This window comes from Cyprinodon tularosa, unplaced genomic scaffold (assembly GCF_016077235.1).
Source record: "Cyprinodon tularosa strain WSP-4 unplaced genomic scaffold, ASM1607723v1 ctg339, whole genome shotgun sequence".
NCBI classification, from domain to species: domain Eukaryota; kingdom Metazoa; phylum Chordata; class Actinopteri; order Cyprinodontiformes; family Cyprinodontidae; genus Cyprinodon; species Cyprinodon tularosa.
Genome location: NW_024039051.1, coordinates 48,923 through 73,539, shown reverse-complemented (window position 1 = coordinate 73,539; position 24,617 = coordinate 48,923). Strand labels below are relative to the sequence as shown.

Below are 24,617 nucleotides of genomic sequence, written 5' to 3'. Positions count from 1 at the left end.
TTTTGAATGTTGTAGAGTTTTTTTTGTATTTACAGTAAGCAGACTTCCAAAATCTTTGATATTCACCACGTTTGTCGATGATTAAAAGTTAGAAAACCTTAGATAATGGCCATGCACTTGTTTCTTTTCTACATTTTTTTTTTTAAATCTTGAAATTTCACATTCATGTTGAGCGATTAAAAGTTAAGTCAGAGAAAGCACAGAGAATATATAAAGATAGACCCCTTTTCTTCTCTGTGAGAGACCAGTCTTTAGAGAGCGACAGAGCAGGAGGGGGAAGAAAAAAAAAATAGTTTCTGCTAAATTCAACAGGCTGGTATGAAAGCACAGTGATTAAACACAGAAGGGCTGAACTGTTCTCAGAACAACCACTTCAGGAGCGGAAGCAGAGCACGATACTTCAACTTCACCACTGTACACTCATCTGACTCTGAAGCTTAACCAGAATACCGTCACATCTGTACGTCATTGCAGTCAGAATAACTGGTAGTTCTCCACATTTATTCAAGGTTTACCAATAAGAAACATAGTGTCAGGAAGTAAACATCTATCCCTGTGGCACAAGGGGACAAAAAGCTGTATTTGGGTGTTTCTTTTTAATTTTTTTTAACATATATAATAATTTTTTAATACATTGGACGACTCAGTTGTGATTGATCGCACAGAGGCGTTTGGTTAGATTCAAGCACATCCCTGCAGATCCCTGAGAACTCATAAAGCGCCCTCCTGTGGACAAAAGAGGACCTTACAGTCACATCAAAACCTGTTGAGTAAAACAACACTTAAAAAGTCACATCTATTAGATATGGTGCTAATGTGGCAATAACTGCAAGTCCAGTTTTAATAAACATTTACACATCTCAGCAAATTATATTCTTACAAAAAGTCATAAGAAAATAAATATTCCAATTGATAATCAATCGTTTGCACGCTCTCCCTCTATGATCACAGCCGTAACCGATGCACGTTGTCCTGCTCTGATTGGTAGCATACTAAAGAAACAAAGACACAACACTGACAGCGTACTGTTGGAAGTTATGATGCCGTGAGCCGTCACAGCGAACACCACAGCGGGTTGGAGGGGGGCCCCCCCCCCAAAACTGCAGGAAGTTCAAAGTGCAGATGATGGCACGAGTATTAACCACAGCTTGTAGCTTTACGTTTCACCTGCATAACATGACTCTACAGAACGGATCCAGGAAGGATATTTACACAAGGCATTTAGAGGAACAACCTTTTACGATCGAGACAAGCGGCGGCTTCTAGAAGGTTCTGTTCAGTCCTGTTCCTCCCACAGCGGCCGCCTGGTCCGCCTGCCAGACAAAACCGTTCGTCTCCACACAACAGCAGCTTCAGGTGAGTCTTCCCTTCCTCTGAACCTCCGGGTCTGTGTAACGATGTGAAGGGAAGCGGTGGGTGACGCACTGAGCCGTGCTAAATGAGGCTGAGCCAACGCTCCTTAAATTCCTCCCCCAAGGATTGGCATTAACAGATGGGAGGCAGCGGGATGGGCAAACTGGGCAACCACGTCGCGTCGTGAGACCTCCAGCTGTGGTCTCAAAGCTCGGTGGTCTCCCAGCTCACCTCCCGCGGAACCTGGCGTCATTTAGTCCCAGTGTGGATGACCGTGACGGTGGAGGGGCGCGGCCGAGCCGGTTCAGCCACCACCTGGGGATCCTCCAGGGCTACAGGAACATCAGAGTCCTTGTTGTGCACTTTAACAACAGATGGAAGAGGAGCTATGGGAGGACCTGTGAGGGACATTGCATGAATTAGGAACAAAAATCTATTCTTCTGACTTTAATTAACAGTTTATTTCTGGTTTCTTACATGTCCTGTAATGATTAATTTCCCCAAGCAGAGGTTTTTTTTATTTCCCCTATTGATTCAGGAATGCCAGAAGGTATTCTACAGCAGAGCTGTGGCTACTTTTAGTTCTGCATTACGGTTTAGGTTTAGCTACTTTTTTATGTGCAAGAAACAAATCCCCACAGCATTATGCTGCCACCGCCGTGTTTCGCAGAAAAGAAGACTCAAACTCAATGCGGATCCAGACATTTGAATTGAGAAAGCTTCCTGGAGAGGTAGCGAAACGTCTTCAAATCTTGGAAACCAGGTCCAGTGGATATTTTTTTTTTTTTTTTTGAATTTTTACAGAACGCAAAGAAGAAGGTGTAAGCAGCATACAGGATGTATTCCCAATGTAGAGAACTATAAACAACTATTCAATTTGCTTTTAAGAGTTTTAATATTTACTGTTTTGTCAACAAAGTTTCTTTTTTTTTTCTTTTTAACTCCTAAGCATAAAGTTATATATATTTATTTTATATTCAGCTTATTTACTTGATCTTTGATTTTCCACCAGCATTCTGTCAGATGAGCATACCCGGTCAGACCAGCATACCCATAGGCAATACCCGTTTAGTTTATCCCTTTAGTTTTGTAGAAAAAAATAAACTTTATCTACCTCAATGGACATGTATCCCTGTAGTCTTGTACAATAAAACAATTTAATTACTTACTTTTTTGTGTTTTTTTTAAGCGTATTGCAATCTGACCTTAAATTTTTTTTTTTACATGGCTAAAAGGACGCACACCCATGGAGGTAGTTTAAAGCCTATTTTTCCTACAAATGTAAAGGGATTCATATCTTCAGGTAACACAGAGTGTCAGACTTAATAATATTACTTTAGCGATAGTTTCAAGGTGTTGCTTTATTGTATGTCTCGTACCGTGTCTTTCGGTTGTGCTGTTCTTTTTTCATCTGGTTACAGGTGATGAAGCAGACTGAAAATGTTTTGTCATTGTCTTCTTTTTATCTCTTCTTTCTTTCATATTTTCTCTTTTTTTTAAATCTTTTTTCCTTTTTTTTCCTTCTGTTTTTCTGCTCTATTTACATTGCAGTTCAATATAAACTGTAAAACTCCCTGCATAATTATAATAAAGAAATTTATATGCATGAAACAAGTGGAGCAATATGGCAATTGCCGTACTGCTACACTTGTGAAAGTAAAATCTGTTGGGCTCTTTTTGGCATCAAGACAATTATTCTTATTGCCACTTTGCCGGACAGGACACTGTAAAAAAAGAAGAAAAAAAAAGAAAATACCCAGCAGTTTACCTGGTCAAAAAAAAGAAAAGAAAAAAAAAAGTAAAGTAAAGGGATAAAAGCAAATCTGACATCTTGCAAATGTGTATTGGCTATGGGTATGCTTGTATAACGAGGTATGCTCATCTGAAAGAACACCGGCTTTGCTAAACCTGCACTTGCTGTGAAATCCAAACAAACAACTGTTTTTCTATTTTTTTAAGACTCAGGACTTCTTGAAACAATCAAATGGAGTAAAGGTACCTATTAGGACTGCAACTAAAGATTATTTAGCAAATTGATTAATCTGTCAATGATTTTTTCGATTAATTGATTAATAATCGGACAGCCAGAGGTTCCTTAAAGAAGATTTTCTTTACGAAATTAAACCAGGTGAAACTAAAACTTTTTCACTTAACGAGTTCTGGATAGAGCATATTGACAGATGAAAAACTTTTTATCTTAAATGCAAAATGTTTACATATATTTTTTACAATTTTGATATAGTTACTGCTCTAAGTGGGTGGCTCTGTCAGCTAAAGGCATATTTTAGGGTCTATGCTCCAGTTAACAATTAATCGATTACTAAATTAGTTGTTGATTATTTCAATAATCCATTAATTGCTTCAGCCCTAGTACCTAGACTCCTAAAAAGTGCTTTTAACCCTTTAAAGCCCGATCCAAGAATAAAACAAAACAGAAAATAACTTTTTTTTGGTTTGAATTCCTTATTTGGCCTTTTAACAAAATATGTAAAAAGAAAAAACAGAAATACATTTTGATATTAATAATTCATTACTATAAAATGTTACTGTCATCCTCAGATCTCAATATGCTGTCCCTTAAAAGAGCCTGGGAAACTGATTTGAATCTCTGTTTTACAGAGGAGGAGTGGAATAAAATTCTTGGGAATATGACAAAATTGTCACGAGAACTACGTTCTAGATCGGTCCAATTTAAAATCCTGAACCGCATATACTGGACACCTTCTAGATTGCATAAAGTGGGATTAGCAGACTCTGATGCCTGTTGGAAGTGCCAGCATGATAGTGGCACACTTTTGCACATGTTCTGGGGATGTCCTAAAGTTCAAGTATATTGGTCCTCTGTTCACACTGTTGTGGAGAGGGTTGTTGGTCAGGGCATTCCCTTTACTAGCAAGCTTTATGTACTGGGAGATCCTTCAGTTTTGAATTATTTGCCTTCCTTTCTTGCACAGTGGGTACAGACAGCCATCATGCTGGGGAGAAAACTTTTAGTGAGGGAGTGGAAGGCCCCATCAACACCTACTTTCACCCACTGGCACACCGCACTTGGACAACTGGCAGCATTTGAAAGATTATCATACAGACTGTTAAATAGAGTAGATGATTATAATAACAAATGGGCCCCCTACTTTTCCTACACCTGTCAATGACGTTTCTAGCTCAGATCAACCTTAATCACTATTGTCTGCTGTAACCTTGGAAAAGTGCATTGTTGGCATCTTTACTGTTTCTATTTTATTTTATTTTATGGTTTTGCTTTATATTGTTTGTTCTCAGTGCTTGCATACCCAATTGGTATAATGTGCAACATGGTATACTTTGTATGTTTTATTTTGTTAAAAACTAAATAAAGTTTAAGTCATAAAAAAATAATTCATTACTATGCGATAAGTCAAGATTATTTTTTGTGTAGTCTTCTACTGGCTGTTATCAGGTATATCTGATTGTGTACAATAGGATTTTGAGCAAAGTTTTTACTATTAAATTATGCAAAAGGTGTCAGACGCAAAAGATTTCAGAAACCGTATATATCAAATATGATACATTTGGCATTACAGGGTTAAGAAGCAGCATGTAGCGCAGAATGCTCCAGCACGTCCTCACAGACTTGGAGCTAAAGATCTTGAATTGAAACTTAATACATTTCAATGAAGACGGTCAAAATAGCTGCAGTGGCTCCATATCAAACACTAAACACTGAAAAAAAACCCCAGCAACATTTTGTTCTATGATATATGGAACAGTCAATCTCATAAATGCCTTGAATTTTACAAAAACGGTAAAATAAGTCGATCTATCATGCTTCTTCACTTTAACAAGCATTAATCATATTATTTGACTGGCAGCAGGGCTGATAAAAACGTCTGTTTTGATCACAGCTGGTATCATCAGAGTCACTTACAGTCCTTCAGGGAGAGTGGCGCGCAGTCCACAGATTGGCTCTTGGCGGGGCCTCGGCTCTGAGGGCCCGGCGCAGAGTTGGAGCTTTGGATGCTGCTGCCGAAGCTGGTACCGAGCTGCAGGCGCCTCATGTGTCGGATCACAGCCGTCGCATTAAACGCTTGCTGGACAGAGAGAGAGAGAAAAAAAATAATAATACAAAACAATATGCTTCTTTTTCTGGTAAAAAGTGCTTTTATTGCATGTTTGATAAACTAGATTTAAAGTTTCACATACCCTCCATTTGCTTTTGGCAAAGTTTTTGCGCATCTGCCTGCTGACGGATTCATGTATGTTCTTACGCAGAGCGGTGTCTCCGGCAATCCTGAAGAACAAAGGCAGTCAGAGTTCACTAGCACCATAACATTGTGCACAGATGATTGATCGAAAATTTGTGCGCAGAATCATCCCCGTGTTGTTTCCATATTCCCTCCATGCATTTATTTTCATTCAGCTATAGCACTATTTGAGTGATGGGCTGCTGTTTCTACAGGATTCCTTCTCACATTCATCATCTCTTTATGAAACCCCTTGAATGAAAACCATTTCTCTTAATTATGGCCTCTGTTCCCGCTGTCACGCACCACATTAGGAGGTCCACCTGCCCACGACCCAAAACGCCCGTCGCTTCCTAACAGGTTTACTGCCCCCTCAATGGGAGCTCACACTGCCTCAGTCTCATTAGGACTGATGCAGACCTGGAAATACATCTCTGTTGTTCGTTAAGGCATCAAGATTCACAAGGATCCTTGAGGAGTTAAGCCACTAATTGGCGGGCTTCAATTCAGAAAATTTTCTCCCAGAGAGCTAGAGATGACCGGCTGAGGTAGGCGCGTTGCTGGGAGCCATGATGACAGATGACTGTGGGAGGACAAGCTCTCCCAACACATGCGTAAGCCTGGCAATCTGCGTCACAACGCCATGAATCGGGGTGTGTGTGTCTGTGTGTGTGTGTGTGAGTGGTTTGCAGTGATTGTATTACTACGGCGCAGCGTGGCGGCAGAGTTCCTCACCAGGGGTGCTCAAGAGCCTGGTCGCATGTGAATCTCTTTTCAGGGTCCTTCTCCATTAAGCAGCTGATGAAGTCTTTGGCTGCAGAGAGGAGAAGAAAAAGGTCAAGAGCAGATACAGCTGAGGATGGGTCTCCACCTTCCAGCAGTCAAGGGTTTATATCAACATTGGGATGCTGGAAAAAAAAACCTTAAACTGATAGAAAATGGCCCATTCTGTCACTGGAACCCATAAACTTTAAAATAAACAGAAATAAATGCTTCAAATACTCCGCTCCATGTATTTGCATTTTAGTTTTTGAATCCAATAACTGAAATTATCTAATTCACTGTGTGTAACAGGCTGCAGCGCTCACAGCTCAGAATTTTGCAACATCTAAAAAAGAAAATCTATGGCAGACGGATTTAGTCAGACGTCAGATTATGATTGCAAAATACAAGGTCGATACAGACAGGATGAGAATATTGGAGAGAAACTGATCTATTAAAAAAAATCTGCATTTCAGACCTTTGGAAACTTAAAGATCTGTGATTATTTTTCTTTGTTTTAAGACAAAACAAATATGTTGATTGTGTTTGTTAGATTTGTAGGTGTGTTTTTCTCCCTTTTAAACAACCAAAAAACAGATTAGAATACAATTAGAATCCTAATTATATCGTGTATCTATAATATAAAGAATATAATCAGAATAAAAGTACACAAAAAAAGGTTTTTAAATTGTGCATATTGCAGATTGTGTTTACAGTTTCCTCTAATCTCTAATCCATATCCATTTATGATAATTCCAGGCAGAGATCAGCTGCACTGTGAATCACAGCAGGAAACAGTCATGACTCCTTCTTCTCCAGGACCTGCTGAATCTGAAAAAAAGGCCTCTTGCACTTCAGCCGGGCTGAACAAATATGCAGGAACTACAGCTGCGATTATATTCTGCATTCCATAAATTATTTAGATGATTGACAAACCATTGCATGCATTCATAAAGTGCTGCTGATTAAAACAATTCTCTGGTTAACATTTGCTTAAATTACTTATATTTTTCCTGGTAATGTGTGCTGATAATTGGTGCTTGTCTGATTCTTTTGAATCCTGTTCGGATCTAACTGATCATTAGATGTGCTTTTATTGTCTGAATCACCAGCCAGATTTATAGGTTGTTGGTTGTTTTTATCAACAACTGACGTATTTGCAAGATTTGGTGACTGAAGACGATGACTAAAATGTCAGGATCATAATTAAAAGGATAAACGTCATTGATAAAAACAGGGAGCTTTGTTAGTACATGAAGGGGAACCCTTAACCTTTACAAAAAAAGTCAAGATTTTGTGTCATTTGAAGGAAAAGTGGTGCTACTATAAAGTGGGCTATGATCTGAAGAATAATTATTCATCTGTTTTATAAGTCAGGTATGCTGCTGGTTATTTTTTTTTTCACTTTGCCATTTTGTATTTTTGCAGCTCTGCTTGTTTTTCAGCTAGCTTTTTGCTAAACATTTGCTACCCACAAGGACTCACTTTGTTCCAGCCATATTGATGTTTTCCAACTATTTGTTGAGGGTAAACTAACCGAAAGGGCACCAGAACCAAACTAAATAGTTAAAATCATATAAAATACACCCCACATTTTAATATGTGTAGTAAAATGAACATACAAGGAGACAGATCAAAGACGAAAAGAGATGAAATACAAACACGAGGGCTTAAAACAATGTTCTTTTTTCAAAGTCTTTGTTTTTAATAGATTTTTAACATGCATAGTTTTAATAATTGCTAATTTTAGCTATTTGGTATAGAAAAAAAAAAAAAAAAAAAAAATCTAATAGGAGTTTGCAGAGTCTCTCTTTATTGATTCCTATCTTAGCTGTTATTACATGCGCAGCCACTTAGTGGATTATCAGACAGAGGAGAGCTATCAATATGCAATAACGTGCGGTCTAGGCAGTGGGGTCATGCTTAACAGTGAAAATGCAAATAGATGTAGATTCTTTTTGTAAGGTCAGTAAACTGTTTCAGGTCCTATTTAGAAGTCTGAAGTAAGCTAATATAATTTTAAATCTGAACAAATCAGGATCATCTGTGGATGTCCTCAAGGTTCCATTCTGGAGACACTTTTATTTAATTTGATTTTATGTATACACGTGTTGATTTTATGTATACACATGCATATTTTTATCCTGTGTGGGTAGTGCTTTTATTTTATTTTATTTTATCTTTTTTGTGCAGCCCTTTGGAAACCTTATGTTTATTGAAATCGTGCTATATAAATAAAGTGGATTGGATTGGATTTAACATTTGTGTGATATGTTCTAAACTCAGATGATATCTGTGATTACATATCTATATATGCACAGGGGCAGATTTAGGAAATTTGGGGCTCTAGGCGAAAAAACACAAAACCGACCCATTGTACAGATAAAGTTTTTTTATAGAATAGGCATACGGTACATTATTTGTTCTACCCTTATTTCCTCTCTTCTTATATCTTTTCTTGCCGTTTTCCTCTCTATGTTCTCTTTTGTCGTTTTTCTTTTCATATTGGTAATGTGCTCAGTTGACTTTTCATGCTTCCTCAAAAGGAATCAAAGATTCAAACTTAGCTGATTGCTCCTTCCTGTGTTTCCAAAAAAAGCGACGGCAAAAGTAAATAACCCAGTCTTTCTTTTAACTCTAGACAAGCCATGATCTGCTTATCTGTTCTCCATTTTTCATTTGGATGAAATAATCGCTGCATGAATCATGACAGCAGGCAAGATAGAGGAGAGCAGGAGGCGGGGTTACCAATCTACTTGCTCTGGAGAGCAGAGTTCGCTGCTTTTATATGTTGTTGCCAAAGTCTCCAGTAGGAGTAAAAAGTCACTAGATTTGGCGCTAGGCGCTTTTTTAAAATAAAAGTACTAGAGGGGTCTGAAAAGGCGCTAAATACAGCGACAAAAGTGCTAAGTTGGAAACACTTCTCTTTGCACCGTTTGTTTTCAAATGATTTGCTGCTGCTTGTTTGGACGTTTCTGCACATGCGCAGAAAATGGACTAATCCAATGTGGTGGACGCTGATAAAGGGGCGTCCCGAGACACACTTAATATTATAAGCATTCTGATGGAATTTTAACTAAAGGATTTTTTAAATCAAAAACATAATTAATGTGCACAAATGAGGAATAGTTGTATTAACTATACATGTAAAAGGAGTTTTTTGGGGCTCCCAGGAACTTGGGGCTCTAGGTCACTGCCTAGTTTTGCCTAACAGTAAATCAGCTCCTGTGTATGCTGATGAGATACGAATTTATATTTCTGGACTACCACTTGATGTAAATTACGTAAAAGATGGTTCAGTAAACCCTGCAGTTCAACACAGAAGTCACTGCTTTTTGTTCCACAATGCAAAAAATGTAGACTCAGAAAAGCTGAAAACCATAAAGCAGGCGAAAGACAACAAGACTAATACTAAATCAGTCTACTAACACTGTGAGAATACCTCCAGCTAATGCATACATTTATTTTAGGGGGTTAGGACATTGTAATACTTTCTGCAGTAAATAAATAACACAGGTGGTTGCAGCTCATCCAATATTTCATGATCAAAACCAGGAAAATGGATCATTTTAAACCAGTGATTAAATTTTTGCATTCATATACGGTAATTAGAAACCCCTTTATTTGTCATTAAAATGAGCAGATATAAAGAGGCAGAGGCAGTGTGCAGCGTTCTGAAGTCCAGCCCAAATCCTAATAATGCTGAATCCTTTCAATTATAAAAACAACTTTAGATAATAGTATAAAACAGATAAATTCAGGTTTTCTACAAAGCGAAAATATTATTTATATAAATTCCACCTTCTCTGTGGTTTCATGTTTTTTTATGTTGCATTTTGATTTAATCTTTCCTTTTATTAGAAGCTCAATATTCTCTTCTTTGATGCATGTCTGGTTTTAATTAGATTTTCTTATCTCTCTTGCTTATTTCAACATGAGACACTTTAAATTGCCTTGTGTCTTTCATATCATGCAGGCGAGCTGCTCAAAGAGAAGTTTTGTCCTCTTTTAAGTCAATGATTTACACCCTTTGAATGCATTATTTTGGCTTCACTCAAGGGATCTCTTTTCCTTTTTTAACTAAGGTTAGCTAAAAGAAGCGGAAGAACCCCACTGAGCCTGGTTCTTCTGGAGGTTTCTTCCTGTTAAAAGGGAGTTTTTCCTCTCCACTGTCGCTACAAGAATGCTTAGTGTGAGGGATTTCCTTCCAGTCAATGAGTCGATGCAATCAACTGGTTTTCCTTAGATAGAAAACTTTGAATCAATTTGACTGGATGATCTGGTTGAACTGGAAAGTGCCTTGAGATGACATGTGCTATATAAATAAATTGAATAGAATAAAAAATTAAATCCTTTTTTTGTTGCTGAAGAATATCAGTGTTTTCCAAAAAGATGGAGTTATACAAGCTAAAGGTGTTTTATATATATAGAGAGAGAGATGGAGGGATGGATGGATGGATGGATGGATGGATGGATGGATGGATGGATGGATGGATGGAAAGAAAGATGGAAAGAAAGATGGAAAGAAAGATGGAAAGGAAGATGGATGGAAAGAAGATAGATAGATAGATAGATAGATAGATAGATAGATAGATAGATAGATAGATTCTACTGTAAAGTCTGCTAAATGCAGCTGCTGATTCGTGTCCACTTTTAAATAGCTTGCTTGTTGTTTCAACACCAAATGTGGAATAGAGACATATTGCAGCACTAAGTTACCATGGTAGCTGTTGAACTGTGTCCCCTCATTATTTCCCTTTTTTGCCTTGTTACACAGCTTTAAAATCAAGGTTGTTAACTTGAGCAGAGTTATGCAACCACAGATTCTTTGTTCACCCTTTATTTCAGACACAGCGGAATAATAAACAAGCACAAAGTCAGCTCACCAGAGTCTGAGATGTCATCCCAGTACGGCGCGTCAAACTCATAATCTGCCTTGAGAATTTGCTCAAACAGCTTCGAATCGTTCTCGTCGTAGAACGGAGGATAGCCACAGAGCCTGGGGAGAACACAACGGTGGGCATGAGGGGTTATTATCCGGCTGATGTTAGATTCTTCAACCTGAATCTGAAACGTTCTGCTGGGCCCTAATCTCATTTACTGGGAGTTGGATTATTCCTTTTTTTATGTATTTAGTGAAACAGAAGATGTCTCACAGGGATTATGAAAAAAGATCAATCGATGGTTTATATATAAACCTTGGATTTTAGCTTGAGCTTAATGTAATATGGTTCATTTTGTTTTTGTTCTATGAAAATAAAACAATTTTCTACAAACAGATGGGGAAAAAGTATGCAACATAGTTTGCAATTTGGGAAAATGTTGTCTTTCATTGCTTCATAAGAAAAACTAATAAATACTAAACAAAGAGTAATAGGAGTTAATTACCAGTACTCACAAAATATAAGCAATGACCCCAATGGACCAGCAGTCCACAGCTTTACTGTAGGGTTTCTGTGCCAGAACCTCAGGAGCTGAAACAATCAAACATTTTATTGATTAGAAATACTATTACCTACACAGAGGAGCCATTTCCAGAAAAAAACAGAGGCTGATGAAAAATGTGAGGACAGTTTCTGGTGTTACCCTCTGACCACAGGTAGATGATTAAACTGACTTCAGTTCAGGCAAACCAGTCATGTGCGAAAAAGATCAATTTCAGTCGAACTCATAAATATGAGGGCTGCATCCTTATGAGACATACCTGAAGCTAAGGACACAATCCTCATATTTCTATGCTGAACAGAGGTCCTCTCTCTCAGGGAACATTGGCTACATTACAAAATGAAAACCACAAACTTCAATATGTTTTATTGTTTTTTGTGACAGACCAACAAAATAATTGATAATACTAATAAAAATAATTGTGACATAGAAGAAAATGCATATAACAGTGCATTTAGCCTCCTAGAGTTATGCCTTATAATGCTTAATTTTCTTGTAATGTGTTTTACTGAAATGCATTTTTTTCCTTTGGAAATGTTATAAATCTAAGATTTTGAAACTTGTTTTTTTAATGTCTCAATTATCATTTGACTCAGCTGTTTTCTGCTCTTATTTTCCAGACACCAAATCTCTCTTAGATAAGAACGATTGTGTGCCTGGTAATGCTCCTGCAGCAGGTGTCACAGTGAGCTTGATGCAGACATTTTTGATTTATCCTTAATATTGAAGCGTGGTCTGCGCTACACACTGTGGGTCTAGATACGGCCAAGGCAATGAGGAAGTGGGGGCGAGTAGTCCGACAACGGAGGGACATGACGGCGAAAAAGAGCAAAGATCCAGTTGGAAAAAAGGGTCCCCGCATTCTGGCGCACTTCGCTCTTCTAGCTCGAGTTGTTTTCTGCAATTTCCGTTATAAAAAACAAAACAAGCCGACCTCCTGTCTGCGGCACTGTCTGCGCTAAGGATGGGACTTCCCATGCTAATGGCTTGGATTTATTAGCAAACACTGCCCCCTGTGGTACTTGTATGTTACTATCACAAGTTGTTGAGGACTTCCCAGGAACATCGTAGGTTCTTATTATAGCCCCGGCCTGTATAAGAGTCCGGCCATTATTTACCTCCGCCGACAGCCACACAGGCCATTATTAGAGACCCGGCTGCTAATGGAATACAGGCCAATATTAGAGGATTTACGGTAGTTTGTTGCTTGAGGACCAAATCTTTCAACCTCAGTCTCATCTAATCAGGGACATAGTTGGTGTGTCGCACATGGCTTCTAGTGCATTGAAAATTAGACTTTTTTTTTTTTTTTCTGGGCAGGTCCCCTTTCCGTGGAGAGCAGAAGTAATAGTTGTCCTGTGAACAGATCCTGAAGCCTCAGCTGTGAAGCTCTGCAGCTTCCTCTGAGTTAGCATGAGCCTCTGGCTGCAACTTTACAGAAACAACCATGTTTAGGTGGAATTGCAATAGTGGTATGCTACATTTATTGTCAGAAAATAGATAGATGAGGATTATGTGACATATTTAAAGCTTGTTTTTTATACATAGAATCTTTTTTAAACTTGGCTTTACTCTTATTATAGAATAGAAAAAAATACAATAGAATAGAGAATACATTTATTGTCCAACAATGGGGAAATATGTCTGCCGTGTTCCTTAAGTTTCCTGAAGCTACTTGTTAATAAAGGTCTCTAGTAAAGTTACAGTAAGATGAACTCTAAAAATCAAGTGATCTAATAATAAAACGGGCTGTTCTGGATTTTATTTAAGGGTATCAGGCAAAATGGAGTGAACTACAGACGGATGAAAAACTTTCTTTTCTTTTTCTTTCAATCAAATCTAAAAAAATATGTGTATTTTCATTTATTTATTGTTTCTTATAAAAAAAACTGATTTTTTTGTGTTGGTCTATCACAAACAAATAAAAACAAACAGGAAACAGTCATTGGGGTGTAGCTAAAAAGGGCCACCTTACCGACGTATCCAGGGGTCCCACAGGCTGTGGCCATGACGCCACCCGTGCCCTCCATCTTTGACAGCCCAAAGTCACTGATCATGATCTTTGAATCATCATGAGGACTAAAGTAGAGCAAGTTCTCAGGCTGAAAATACAAACAGGAAACAGCAAGAAGATCAACAAGTTGTTTTCCCCTCGCCTGAAATCCTCAGAGCTAAGAAGTCAGACGGATTTGCTTTTTTAAATTGGTCTTTTAAAGAGCTTTCACGGCTCAGTAGAGACCCTTCTACAATGTACTAAGAAGCAAAATCCCCTGACACTTAACCCCCATGGGTGAACACAGCAACATGTGATTTAAATGCCAGGGATTTCCCCTTTTAGCTAGTGAAAAAAAACCTCAGAGCCAAATATAAAATGCTGCAGTACCTTCAGGTCCCGGTGCACTATGCCCATGGAGTGGAGATAGTTGACGGCGTCCAAAACCTGCCGGATGAGGCGGCTGGCATCCATCTCTGTGTAGAAGCCCTTTTCTACAATCCGGTCAAACAGCTCCCCACCAGACACCCTGTCAGCACAAAGAGCAACCTGCCTTTCATCACTCACATATTAGTGCATGTATTCAGCCTTTTTAGAGAGAAACAACCCAAAATAGAACAATACCTACAATATATGCAATATTTTTATTCCAACGTAAGAAAATTATCCAACAGTTTACATTTATAGAAATATTTTATTCTAAAAAGCGGGTCTGGTGTTTTTTTAGGATCAGCCTGGTTATGTCCATAGAACCAAAGAATGAGAAGTTAATCCTCCACATTCTATTTCATAAATTAGTTTTGTACAAAATAGTGATATAAAGCAAAGTCCTAGAGCAGCGGTAACCAATTAAAAATCTGTGAGATCAGAATATAGGAAATTAACAATCAGTAAAGGTGCGGAGATATTTTTCATGATAATCTGAAATAAAATGAGGTGTTTATGCATCAATGATATACACTGAATTTTAAATAAAAAAAATATATATATATAAAAAAAGAATTTTTTTCCATTTTAAAATCTAAAACGTTTTTTTTTAAGTAGACAACAATTGTTCAGTTTGGTATATAGACAATTTCCTGATATTTTATAGAACACCTGAACTGACTGTTCATTTCTTTTCTTTCTTTTTTCTGTCTTAATGTTCGCAGTGGGCTTTAGGCTGCCGTGCATGGCTTTAAACCTGGGTTTGAATGGAGACTAAGCCATTCTCAAGGTGCTCATTTTGAGCCTGGATCCAAATTTATTTTTTATTCTGTTCATGTTGGAGAATCCTGCTTCACATCAGCAGGTTGAGCCAAACATACTAAAAATGTGCAGGGTCATCTTTGAGAACGCCATTTCACTTTTCTTTCACCAGTTCACCGCAGTTCTCCCATCAGTCCACACTTTCTCTGCTCTCTTTTTTTCATTGCCTTCTCCTTCTTTCCCATTGCCCGGCTTGCCACAGGTTTGCCTGCTGTGTCTAACAGCAGCAAACAAGACAGAAACATCTCATTGGCTAATTTGTAGCCTGGAGCCGGACACTCTGGAGGGCTTTACCGTATAAACAGGAGAAGCAGCGCAAGTGAATTTAGACACCGCCGTTGGACAAACTGCAGTAATTTCTAACTTTTTAAAATCAGGTTGGGTCCGGATTAGCCAGCAGGTGTGTCCGGATCCGGGCAGCTAATTTGTGACCTCTGTCCTAGAGCCTCAGCATGATGGTAGCATCACCATGTTTTACAGGTGGGATAGTGTTGGTAGGTTAGGAAACCTTGTGACAACGTGGGTTTGTCTCCTACGATCTCATCTTTTCTGCAGAAAGCGGCTGGCCTATCCGTGTGCTCACTTGCAGATTATCGATCATGCTTGAGTTCATCACTTAGAACAGGAGACGCCTTCCTGCTCATTCTACACTTGAGAGTTTCTGGGTTATAGTTAAACAGTAAGACCGATGCTCTTTTACCTACATTTTAATCAGGTCGGTTGAGCTCAATGGAACTCTTAAGACGGGTCCAACCGGACTATAATCTCTAACAAACAACAAAGCTGGTTTTGCAACAGAGAAAGTAGGATAAGATTGAGCTTCTTAAATGGCACTGGCTTCAGCGTGAGTATTAAATGCCCCATATGTACCTGGAAAATTAGTGATTTAAATCAACTCCATCATTTCTCTGATGAAAAGATATACAGCCAATCAATATACAGTTAAGCTTATTGATGGACAGAAAAAAGGGGTTTGGTTCTCTGAAGCCTGTTAAACTACATTTTACTAAGCTCATGTGAATTTATAAGAGTCTGTATGGATAACTTTGACTATATTTAGTTTTTGGGTCCATTTCTTGTGTTTGAATGTATATTCAGTAGGAGATTTGTATAATTATGCCATCCTGGAGAGAAATGGGCTCAATTGGCTCTTACAAAGCCACATTTAGGTTTCTATGCTCTTTGAAGCTAAAAAGATACCAACAAAATGTAAATAAATTTACCGTAGATGTTTATGCTTTAAAAGTCAAGGACAACGTTCAGGTAAAATTACAGCAGCATTGTTTTGCATGATGGTCTCCTCTCATTTGTTTTTCCTCTTATTTCCATAAGGGAATCATGGAGCACATCACGTGGTTTGACACCTGTGCCATTAATATCCATAAGGGTTCATAACTCATGTTATCTGACCAGTCAGGCATTTAAGCTCCAAAATATTCTGTGTTACTAACAGCAGCGTGTTTTGAAGGTATTTTCTACTGAAGAGGATTAGGACCACTGGAAAAAAAAAGTTTACTGATTTTAAAATTTTATTTCAATTCAGTGTTGGAAAAAAGTCAGAATTCTGAGTTTAATTTCAGAATTCTGACTTCTTTCTCAGAATTCCGACTTTTTTCTCAGAATTCCGACGTTTTTCTCAGAATTCCGACTTTTTTCTCAGAATTCTGACTTTTTTCTCAGAATTCCGACTTTTTTCTCAGAATTCTGACTTTTTTCTCAGAATTTTGATGCCGTTTGTTATCTGTCAGAATTCTGAGAAAAAAGTCGGAATTCTGACTTTTTTCTCATACGAAACTGAAATAAAATGTAAAAATCAGTTAACTTTTTTTCATTTTTTTCAGTGGCCCTAATCCTCTTCCGTAACTTTCTTTAATGATTTTCAGATTTATACCTTAGTGTTACTTTAAATTAATTGTGAAGTGTGGGAAGTTGTATTGTATTTCTTTGTGTTGTATTTTATTTCTTTAGATGATGAATGTGTGCAATATGTTAACAGCATACCTGGAGCGTGTAATGAAGATAATTTTCCCCTGGGATCATTTAAATATTTCTGATTCTGACCTACTAGTTTAAGCTAGTAGGTCAGCCACTTTTTTTATTTGCACAGATCAACGTATTAAAAATTAAAGCTTATAGCATGATTTAAAGATTTGATGAGGTTTGTATTTGATGCAGCCTCATGTAACGGCAGAACCAGGAAAGAAGGTTTGCATGAAGTGGCCATTTAAAGTATCCTTCACATGAATGTGAATACAGTTTTAAAACTCCCAATCTTGAAAGTTGAGGCCAAATCCCCAGATTATTGTAACTTATTGTAGGAATATTAATCCTCGTAGATCCAGAATTTGAGTCTATTCCACAATTATGGTCATAAATAAGGCAATATTTTGTAAATGCATCATTTTTTTTATTATTTGTTTGAAAATAGGATAGTGCACATTGTGAAGTTTTGTATTTAGTCCATTTATACGAAAAAATACAGTTACTAAAAAGACATAAAAAGGAAAGTTAATTAGGATTTTTAGAATTATTTCTACTCACCGAATATCAGAATCATAAGAAAGATTATTTATTGCAGATTTTTACAAACAAACCATTTGGGATAAAATAGTGACGTAAAGGCACTCTGATTAACCAATAAAAGTGGGATATATTAGAGGCATGCCTGTGATTATTTTTTAAGACAATATTCTTTTGAATGACATCATGGAAAATATTAAAAACACATTAAGGTAATATATCAGAAGCACAACTGTGAACATACACAAGTCTGGGTACAATTTCCAGATACCAGAAGGAGCCGCGTTCAGCTGCTCAACTGATGATATGCAGGTATAAAGAGAACATGAGCAGCCATCATAGTGTTCAGGAAGACAGGTGCTGCTGAGAATCCAGTCAACCTCAGAACAATGAAAGAGTATCAGTGATGGCAGACGGGTCGACTAAGAGAGCCAGAGGCCATTCCTCCATATGCAGTCTAACTATCCTTCTTACAGTTGTTATAATATTATTCTAAAGGGGGTCTGTGATGAAAGAAAAAAATCCATTATTATGCTAATCAAAAGTTTCTATCAGCATCAAGATGCTGACTCTGTGACATAGAATAACATCATGCAGAGCTCTGCAGCATTCGGCTCTGATGAGGCAGCCGTTCCGAACTCCTTCAATCTGCAATTAGAAAAGGCATGGGCATAACAAGTGACTCATTAAGTTTAGCACCAAGTGCAAGTACGCTGCTGCTTTCAGCGCTGACTGGCAATCAGTGTTTATTTGAGAATGGGTGGAAGGCAACATTAGGCAGCTTTCCGAGATAAAGAGAGGGCAGGTGGCATTAGGCCAAACCACAGAGGCATTAGTCACAAACACTGTCAAACAATGTAGGGAAGAGAAAAGAGCTTGAATATCGAGAAGAAATTTATCTTAGAAAGAAAATCCCTTTTTAAACTAAAGTGTTGCCAAGTAGGAGAGAATAACAGCTTACAATATTTTTTGGGGGATGCACAGTAAAAGTGACAATAATCAGCACCAGAAAAACCTGAATCTGAAGTTGTAACACTGAAAAGAAAACTAATAAAAGTAAAAGAGAAACATGATAAACCTTTCAAAATACAATGATATAGCACATAATGAAAATATTGTGTTTCGATATGTTGTGCTACGGAGCCCCTAAAGGGACATGGAGGGGAAAAAAAGAACTTTTGCGAGATCCCGCAATACTTTTGTGAGATCCTGCAAAAGTTTTGCCAGATCTCGCAAAAGTTGTGCGGGATCTCGCAAAAGTTTATTTTTTGCGAGATCTTGAATACTTTTGCGAGATCCTGCAATACTTTTGCGAGATCCTGCAATAGTTTTGCTAGATCTCGCAAAAGTATTGCGAGATCCTGCAAAAGTAAATTTTTTTCGAGATCTCGCAATACCTTTGCGAGATCCCGCAATACTTTTGCGAGATCCTGCAATAGTTTTGTTAGATCTCACAAAAGTATTGCGAGATCCTGCAATAGTTTTGCGAGATCTCGCAATACTTTTGTGAGATCCTGCAAAAGTTTTGCTAGATCTCGCAAAAGTTGTGCGGGATCTCGCAAAACTTTATTTTTTGCGAGATTTTGAATACTTTTGCGAGATCCCGCAATACTTTTGCGAGATCCTGCAATACTTTTGCGAGATCCCGCAATACTTTTGCGAGATCCTGCAATACTTTTGCGAGATCCTGCAATAGTTTTGTTAGATCTCACAAAAGTATTGCGAGATCCTGCAATAGTTTTGCGAGATCTCGCAATACTTTTGCGAGATCCTGCAATACTTTTGCGAGATCCGGCCATACTTTTGGCGGGATCTCGCAAAAGTTTATTTTTTCCCTCCATGTCCCTTTAGGGGCTCCGTATTGTGCAGCTATTGTTCTTTTTTGCAGTTTCTTTTATTTTTGAATGCTTTCCAAGATATTTAGAAAGAAAGGTTTTTAAATCATGGTATATTGCCTAAAAGCAGGAATATTTAATCACTATCAGAAGTCTGAAATAATGTAGCTTTAGATTTAGATGAAAATCTTCCAAATTTGCCAAAACAATTGGAAAGCAGAACTCAGATGTTAATGTAGAGGAAGTGAAAGTAGGACAAACAAGTCATAAGATGCACATTGAAGAGGTCAAGATGAGAAGATAGTAAATTTCACAAGAAATATGAGAGTCTGTCAGCTTAAAAAGTTGACTTTCTGGCGATTAATACGAGGCTCTGAAACAGACAGATTTAGTTCAGCTCAGTTGCATCCATAGGATTCAACACAATAATCAATAGTTAGACCCCTAATCTTCTGATTAATCATTTTTATAAACATTAACTGGAAGTTAACACTATCACGCTGAGCACAGGAGCTCCACAAGGGTGCGTGCTAAGCTCCCTGCTCTTCACCCTACTCACACACGACTGCAAAACAACCCACAGCACTAACCACCTGGTGAAGTTTGCAGACGACACAACCCTGGTGGGACTCATCTCCAACGGTGACGAGACACACTACAGGACAGAGGTGGACCACCTAGCCAAGTGGTGCAGTGACAACAACCTCCTACTGAATGTCAGCAAGACAAAGGAGATTGTTGTCAACTTCCAGAAAGGTCCCCGCCGACTCCTGCCACTGACCATCGATGGCGCTGCTGTGGAGAGGGTGAGCAGCACTAAATTCCTAGGAGTGCACATCAGCGACGACCTCTCCTGGACCACCAACACTGCATCACTGGTCAAGAAAGCCCAACAACGCCTCTACTTCCTGCGGAAGCTGATCAGACCAGTGCCCCACCAGCCATCATGACCTACTTCTACAGAGGAGCCATTGAAAGCATCATCACCAGCTGTATCACTGTATGGGGCGGGAGCTGCACTGACTACAACAGGAAAGCCCTGCAACGTATAGTGAACACAGCTGGGAGGATCATCAAGGCACCTCTCCCCTCCCTGCAAGACATCTACTCCAGCCGCCTCACCCGCAAAACCCTCACAATTTTGAAGGATGACACCCACCCAGCACACAACCTGATCCATCTCCTGCCCTCCGGAAAGAGGTACAGAAGCCTACGGTCCAGAACCACCCGGCTGGCGAACACCTTCATCCACCAGGCCATCAGAATGCTCAACTCCCTCCACCCCCTCCCCACACGGTCTGCTCCAGCCACCAGGCAGACAGGAAGCTAAGACTGCCCCTCTCTCTCTCTCTCTGTCTCTCTCTCTCTCACACACACCCACACACACATACACTGTACCAGAGACTGCACCTTACCTGCACTACCTCAGCCTGGAACAAACTATTGCTGCTGTTTTTATTGCTTTTTATTGCTGCTGTTTATACTTCATACTTATATTTATCTTACCACTCTTACCTGTCATGTCCCGCACTTTATGTCAGTTTTTAAATGTCAGTCTTGTATATTTCTTGTATATTTGTATATTGCAGAGAGTAAACGTAATTTCATTTCCCTTGTATGTCTTGTACATATGTAGAAAATGACAATAAAAGCTGACTTGACTTGACTTGACTTGAAGTGGACTTGGTTGCTAACAGAGAAATATATAACAAACAATAAAGATCTTTTCTATTTTTTATTTTGCACAATTGTTGCAGTTAAAGCTTTTATAGTTACAAGATATAAATGGGATTTGGATCCTTCATGTTTTCTGTCGAAGAAATATTAACATAACTTCACCAATAAGCATGTTTTGTTTGGAATGACAAACGTTGCCTGAATAATGCTGAACTTTTTATATATATATATATATATATATATATATATATATATATATATGTAAATAACAAAAGCCTATTTTCCAGATTTCATTATCTGCCATCAACCTCTAGATACAGTCCTTACAATCAGGTATAAAACCTAAAGCTGTTCTAGTTATATCTACCTTTAGAAAACTACATACCTAGATTGATTTCAGTGTTATAACATTTGTTTTTTTATTGCCCATAGATCATGTATCTATGTATATAATGTGTTTTCTCACATTTGTTCTGTGTTCTTATGTTCTATTTTTTTTTTTTATGTTTTTGGTAAAAATAAATAAAATAAAAAAACAACCCTGTAAAGTCTGAACCATGAATTAATTGTCAGAAGATGATATTTTTATTAAATTAGAGTCCTAATTAAACAGCCTAGTCTAAATTTAAACAAAAAAAAAAAGAAACCCATATAAAGAAAATACAAAAGATAAAAAAAATATTAGGTGACAAACGGGGGGAGCAGCAACTCATCACTTCACTCTGCAAATGCTGATGGATCGGCTGATGTGGATACCAGAAAAAAATGGAAGCGCTAATATTGGCCCAGAATATTGGCCAGCCTGTCTATCTATGTATTGTCTTGTATCTATAAAAATGTCTTGAGAGCTGTACTGAATGAAATTTTTTTTGTATAAACTCTGTGTGTACAAAATGACAATAAGTCTGTCAAAGTATAAGTCCTGCTCTATCTGTAATTTTAATGAAATACTTTATGATTTCTATCATTTTTAATACCTCAGGCATTTCTGTGCAATTAGTGATGCATTTTCTGTTCACTACATGTGTGATTAAACACATCAAGTCCTTCCAGAATACAGTGGATTTCACTAATGATGCAGAAACTTGCAAATATGTAAATTATCAAATATGATAAATGGGAAATTACAGCATTAAGAAAGTTGCAGCAGATCAGATGTTCTTGATTTATTGATCAAAATAAGATTTGAGCATCTTTTAAAAAACAAAAAACAAAAGTTTGGTAATTTTGCTCAAATCTGAAGCATAAACATGCATTAACACAGTAACAGGAACATTGGTAATGATATGAGAAACTCAATCCAAATAGCCGGTTAATCTGGAAAGGGGTTATAAGGTCATGTCCTAAAACAGTTATTCATAAGCAATGAAGACATTTAAGACACTTGCCGAACTTCCTCAGAGAGGCCTGCCAATCAGGTTAGGTCGGACCAAGAAGCAGAAGTTACAGCCCTGAGTTAGCTCGTTAGCTGTCCAAGATCAACAGTAGAAAAGGAAATGGGAGCAAAACTTATTTAGATCAAGTTTTCAGATTAGTGCTGACTTTAACTTTGGAAGAAATGTCAGTTAGACCACAACAGACTAAGTATGACCCATTAGTAAACACCTCATAACAGCTGCCAAGCATTGTTGCAGTGGCTGCACAGTTACCTCCATTTGCAAAATAACAATAAGAAAAAATATTTAATATACATTTCTAGATTGTAGAGGTACTCAATTTTCTGTGACATCATATTTAACAAAAATGACACAGGCTTTCCTCACACCAGCACATTAGCTGCCACACACAAGGGAGGAGAAAGTGGTATCAAGCAGGTAGACCCATGCAAAAGGTAAGCACTTTTTCAAATACAATCCTGTGACAAGAGATATTTCAAGGCCATAACAAAAAAAAAGAAAGTGCAATGGCCTAGTCAAAGTTCCGACCTCAACTCAATTGAGAAAGTGTGATGGGCAGTGTTGCCAACTCCTCTGTAAGGAAAGTAGCTATTGACTGTGCTGTAAGTCACTAGAAGTCATTGAATGACGTCATTGCCTAATTTGCATAATATATATGTATATATATTTTTTTTCAACTTTTTTTTTTTTAGTTTTTCTTTTCCCCTTGTGGTCTACTAAGGAGCTTAAAAATCATGGTAAAACATCAACATTTTGAACCATACATTTTTTTTTACATTACATTAACATTAACAATGTGAGCAAATAATGGTAATTATTTTTTTTTTTTTTTTAAACTAATAAGATTTCCCTCCACACACACAGGCTGTGTTTGCCAGCTCACAGAAAGAGTGGGTCCTCGTCATGTTGGTCAAGGCTCTCTATGGCAGGTTCAGCAACTGAGGGAGCTGACTCCACCGCGATCAACCTGCGCAGTCAATCCCTGCACATGCGAGCGGTTCATTTGCGGTCTGGAAGCCGAGGGTAAACATGCTGTGGCTCTGACTGCAGCGCTCAGAGGGACTCCTGCGGAAGCGGGAGAACGGGGTTCGGACGGGGAGGTGCAACACAGCAGACACCAGGAAAGTCGCTAGTCACTTTTTTGAAAAAGAGTCGCTGCAGGGGTCTGAAAAGTCGCTAAATATAGCGACAAAGTCGCTGAGTGGCAACACTGGTGATGGGATCATTTACAGTTCAAAGCCCCAAAACAAAATCAAATCCCTTATTGTCCCACAATTGGGGAATTCAATCTCTGCATTTAACCCATCCCCTTGGGGAGCAGTGGGCTGCCATTCTGCGGCGCCCGGGGAGCAGTGTGAGATAAAGGATCTTGCTCAGGGACCCAGAGCGGAGGCTGTGCAACCTTCTCAGAGCACAAGCGCACTGCTCTAACCACTAGGCCAACACACCCCTGTCTAAACTGTCAATATATAGTTTGAATATATGACAAATTACTATATGTTTCATCTAAAGATAAAAGGTAAAGGTAAGTTTTGGTTTTATAGAGAGTTCTCCTCAATACCTCTAAGTTTCTGTCACTGAGAAAAGCATCGAAGCTTAGTGGCAACAAATCAAGTGTAAAACTATGATCAACGTTCCCAAGAATAACCCCAGTCGGCCTCAGCAGATGGCCGCTCATAGTGAGTCTGGTTCTGCTGTAGGTTTCTTCCTGTTAAAAGGGAGTTTTTCCTCTCCACTGTCGCTACAAGCATGCTTAGTGTGAGGGATTGCCTTAGAGTCAATGAATCGATGCAATCAACTGGTTTTTCCTTAGATAAAAAACTTTGAATCAATTTTGACTGTATGTTCTGGTTGAATTGTCTCTGCAAAGGCCCTTGAGACGACATGTGTTGTGAATTGGCGCTATATAAATAAACTGAATTAAATTAGCATAACCGAGCGTTGGTTTGGTTTTAGACAAGATGACTCCTGTTTCAGTTTCACTATTTCTCAAACATAACAATGGCATCAATATTCTGAAATCCATCCGATCAAGATGAAATTTCTTAAAATGATAGAGAAAAAAAGCACCCTGCAGCTGAAAAAAGGAACACTGCAGCCTTCACTTAAGCAAAGACGCCTCAGGGGCATTACAGACACTCAGCACACAACACATTATCGAAATGAC

The 24,617-nt window shown here is 38.3% G+C and overlaps 1 protein-coding gene across 1 annotated transcript in view; it reads right to left on the bottom strand.

Moving 5' to 3' along the window:
- The window catches only part of LOC119789446 (calcium/calmodulin-dependent protein kinase type 1D-like), a 59,579-nt gene continuing 34,962 nt past the window's right edge, over window positions 1-24,617 (bottom strand). Inside the window, exons 5-12 of the mRNA XM_038294323.1 lie at window positions 14,164-14,302; window positions 13,756-13,882; window positions 11,734-11,809; window positions 11,222-11,334; window positions 6,309-6,387; window positions 5,533-5,620; window positions 5,258-5,420; window positions 1-1,751 (exon numbers count right to left, since the gene is read on the bottom strand). Of these exons, the coding sequence (XP_038150251.1) occupies window positions 1,603-1,751; window positions 5,258-5,420; window positions 5,533-5,620; window positions 6,309-6,387; window positions 11,222-11,334; window positions 11,734-11,809; window positions 13,756-13,882; window positions 14,164-14,302 (934 nt within the window). The 3' untranslated portion in view covers window positions 1-1,602. The remainder of the gene's footprint in view (window positions 1,752-5,257; window positions 5,421-5,532; window positions 5,621-6,308; window positions 6,388-11,221; window positions 11,335-11,733; window positions 11,810-13,755; window positions 13,883-14,163; window positions 14,303-24,617) is intronic.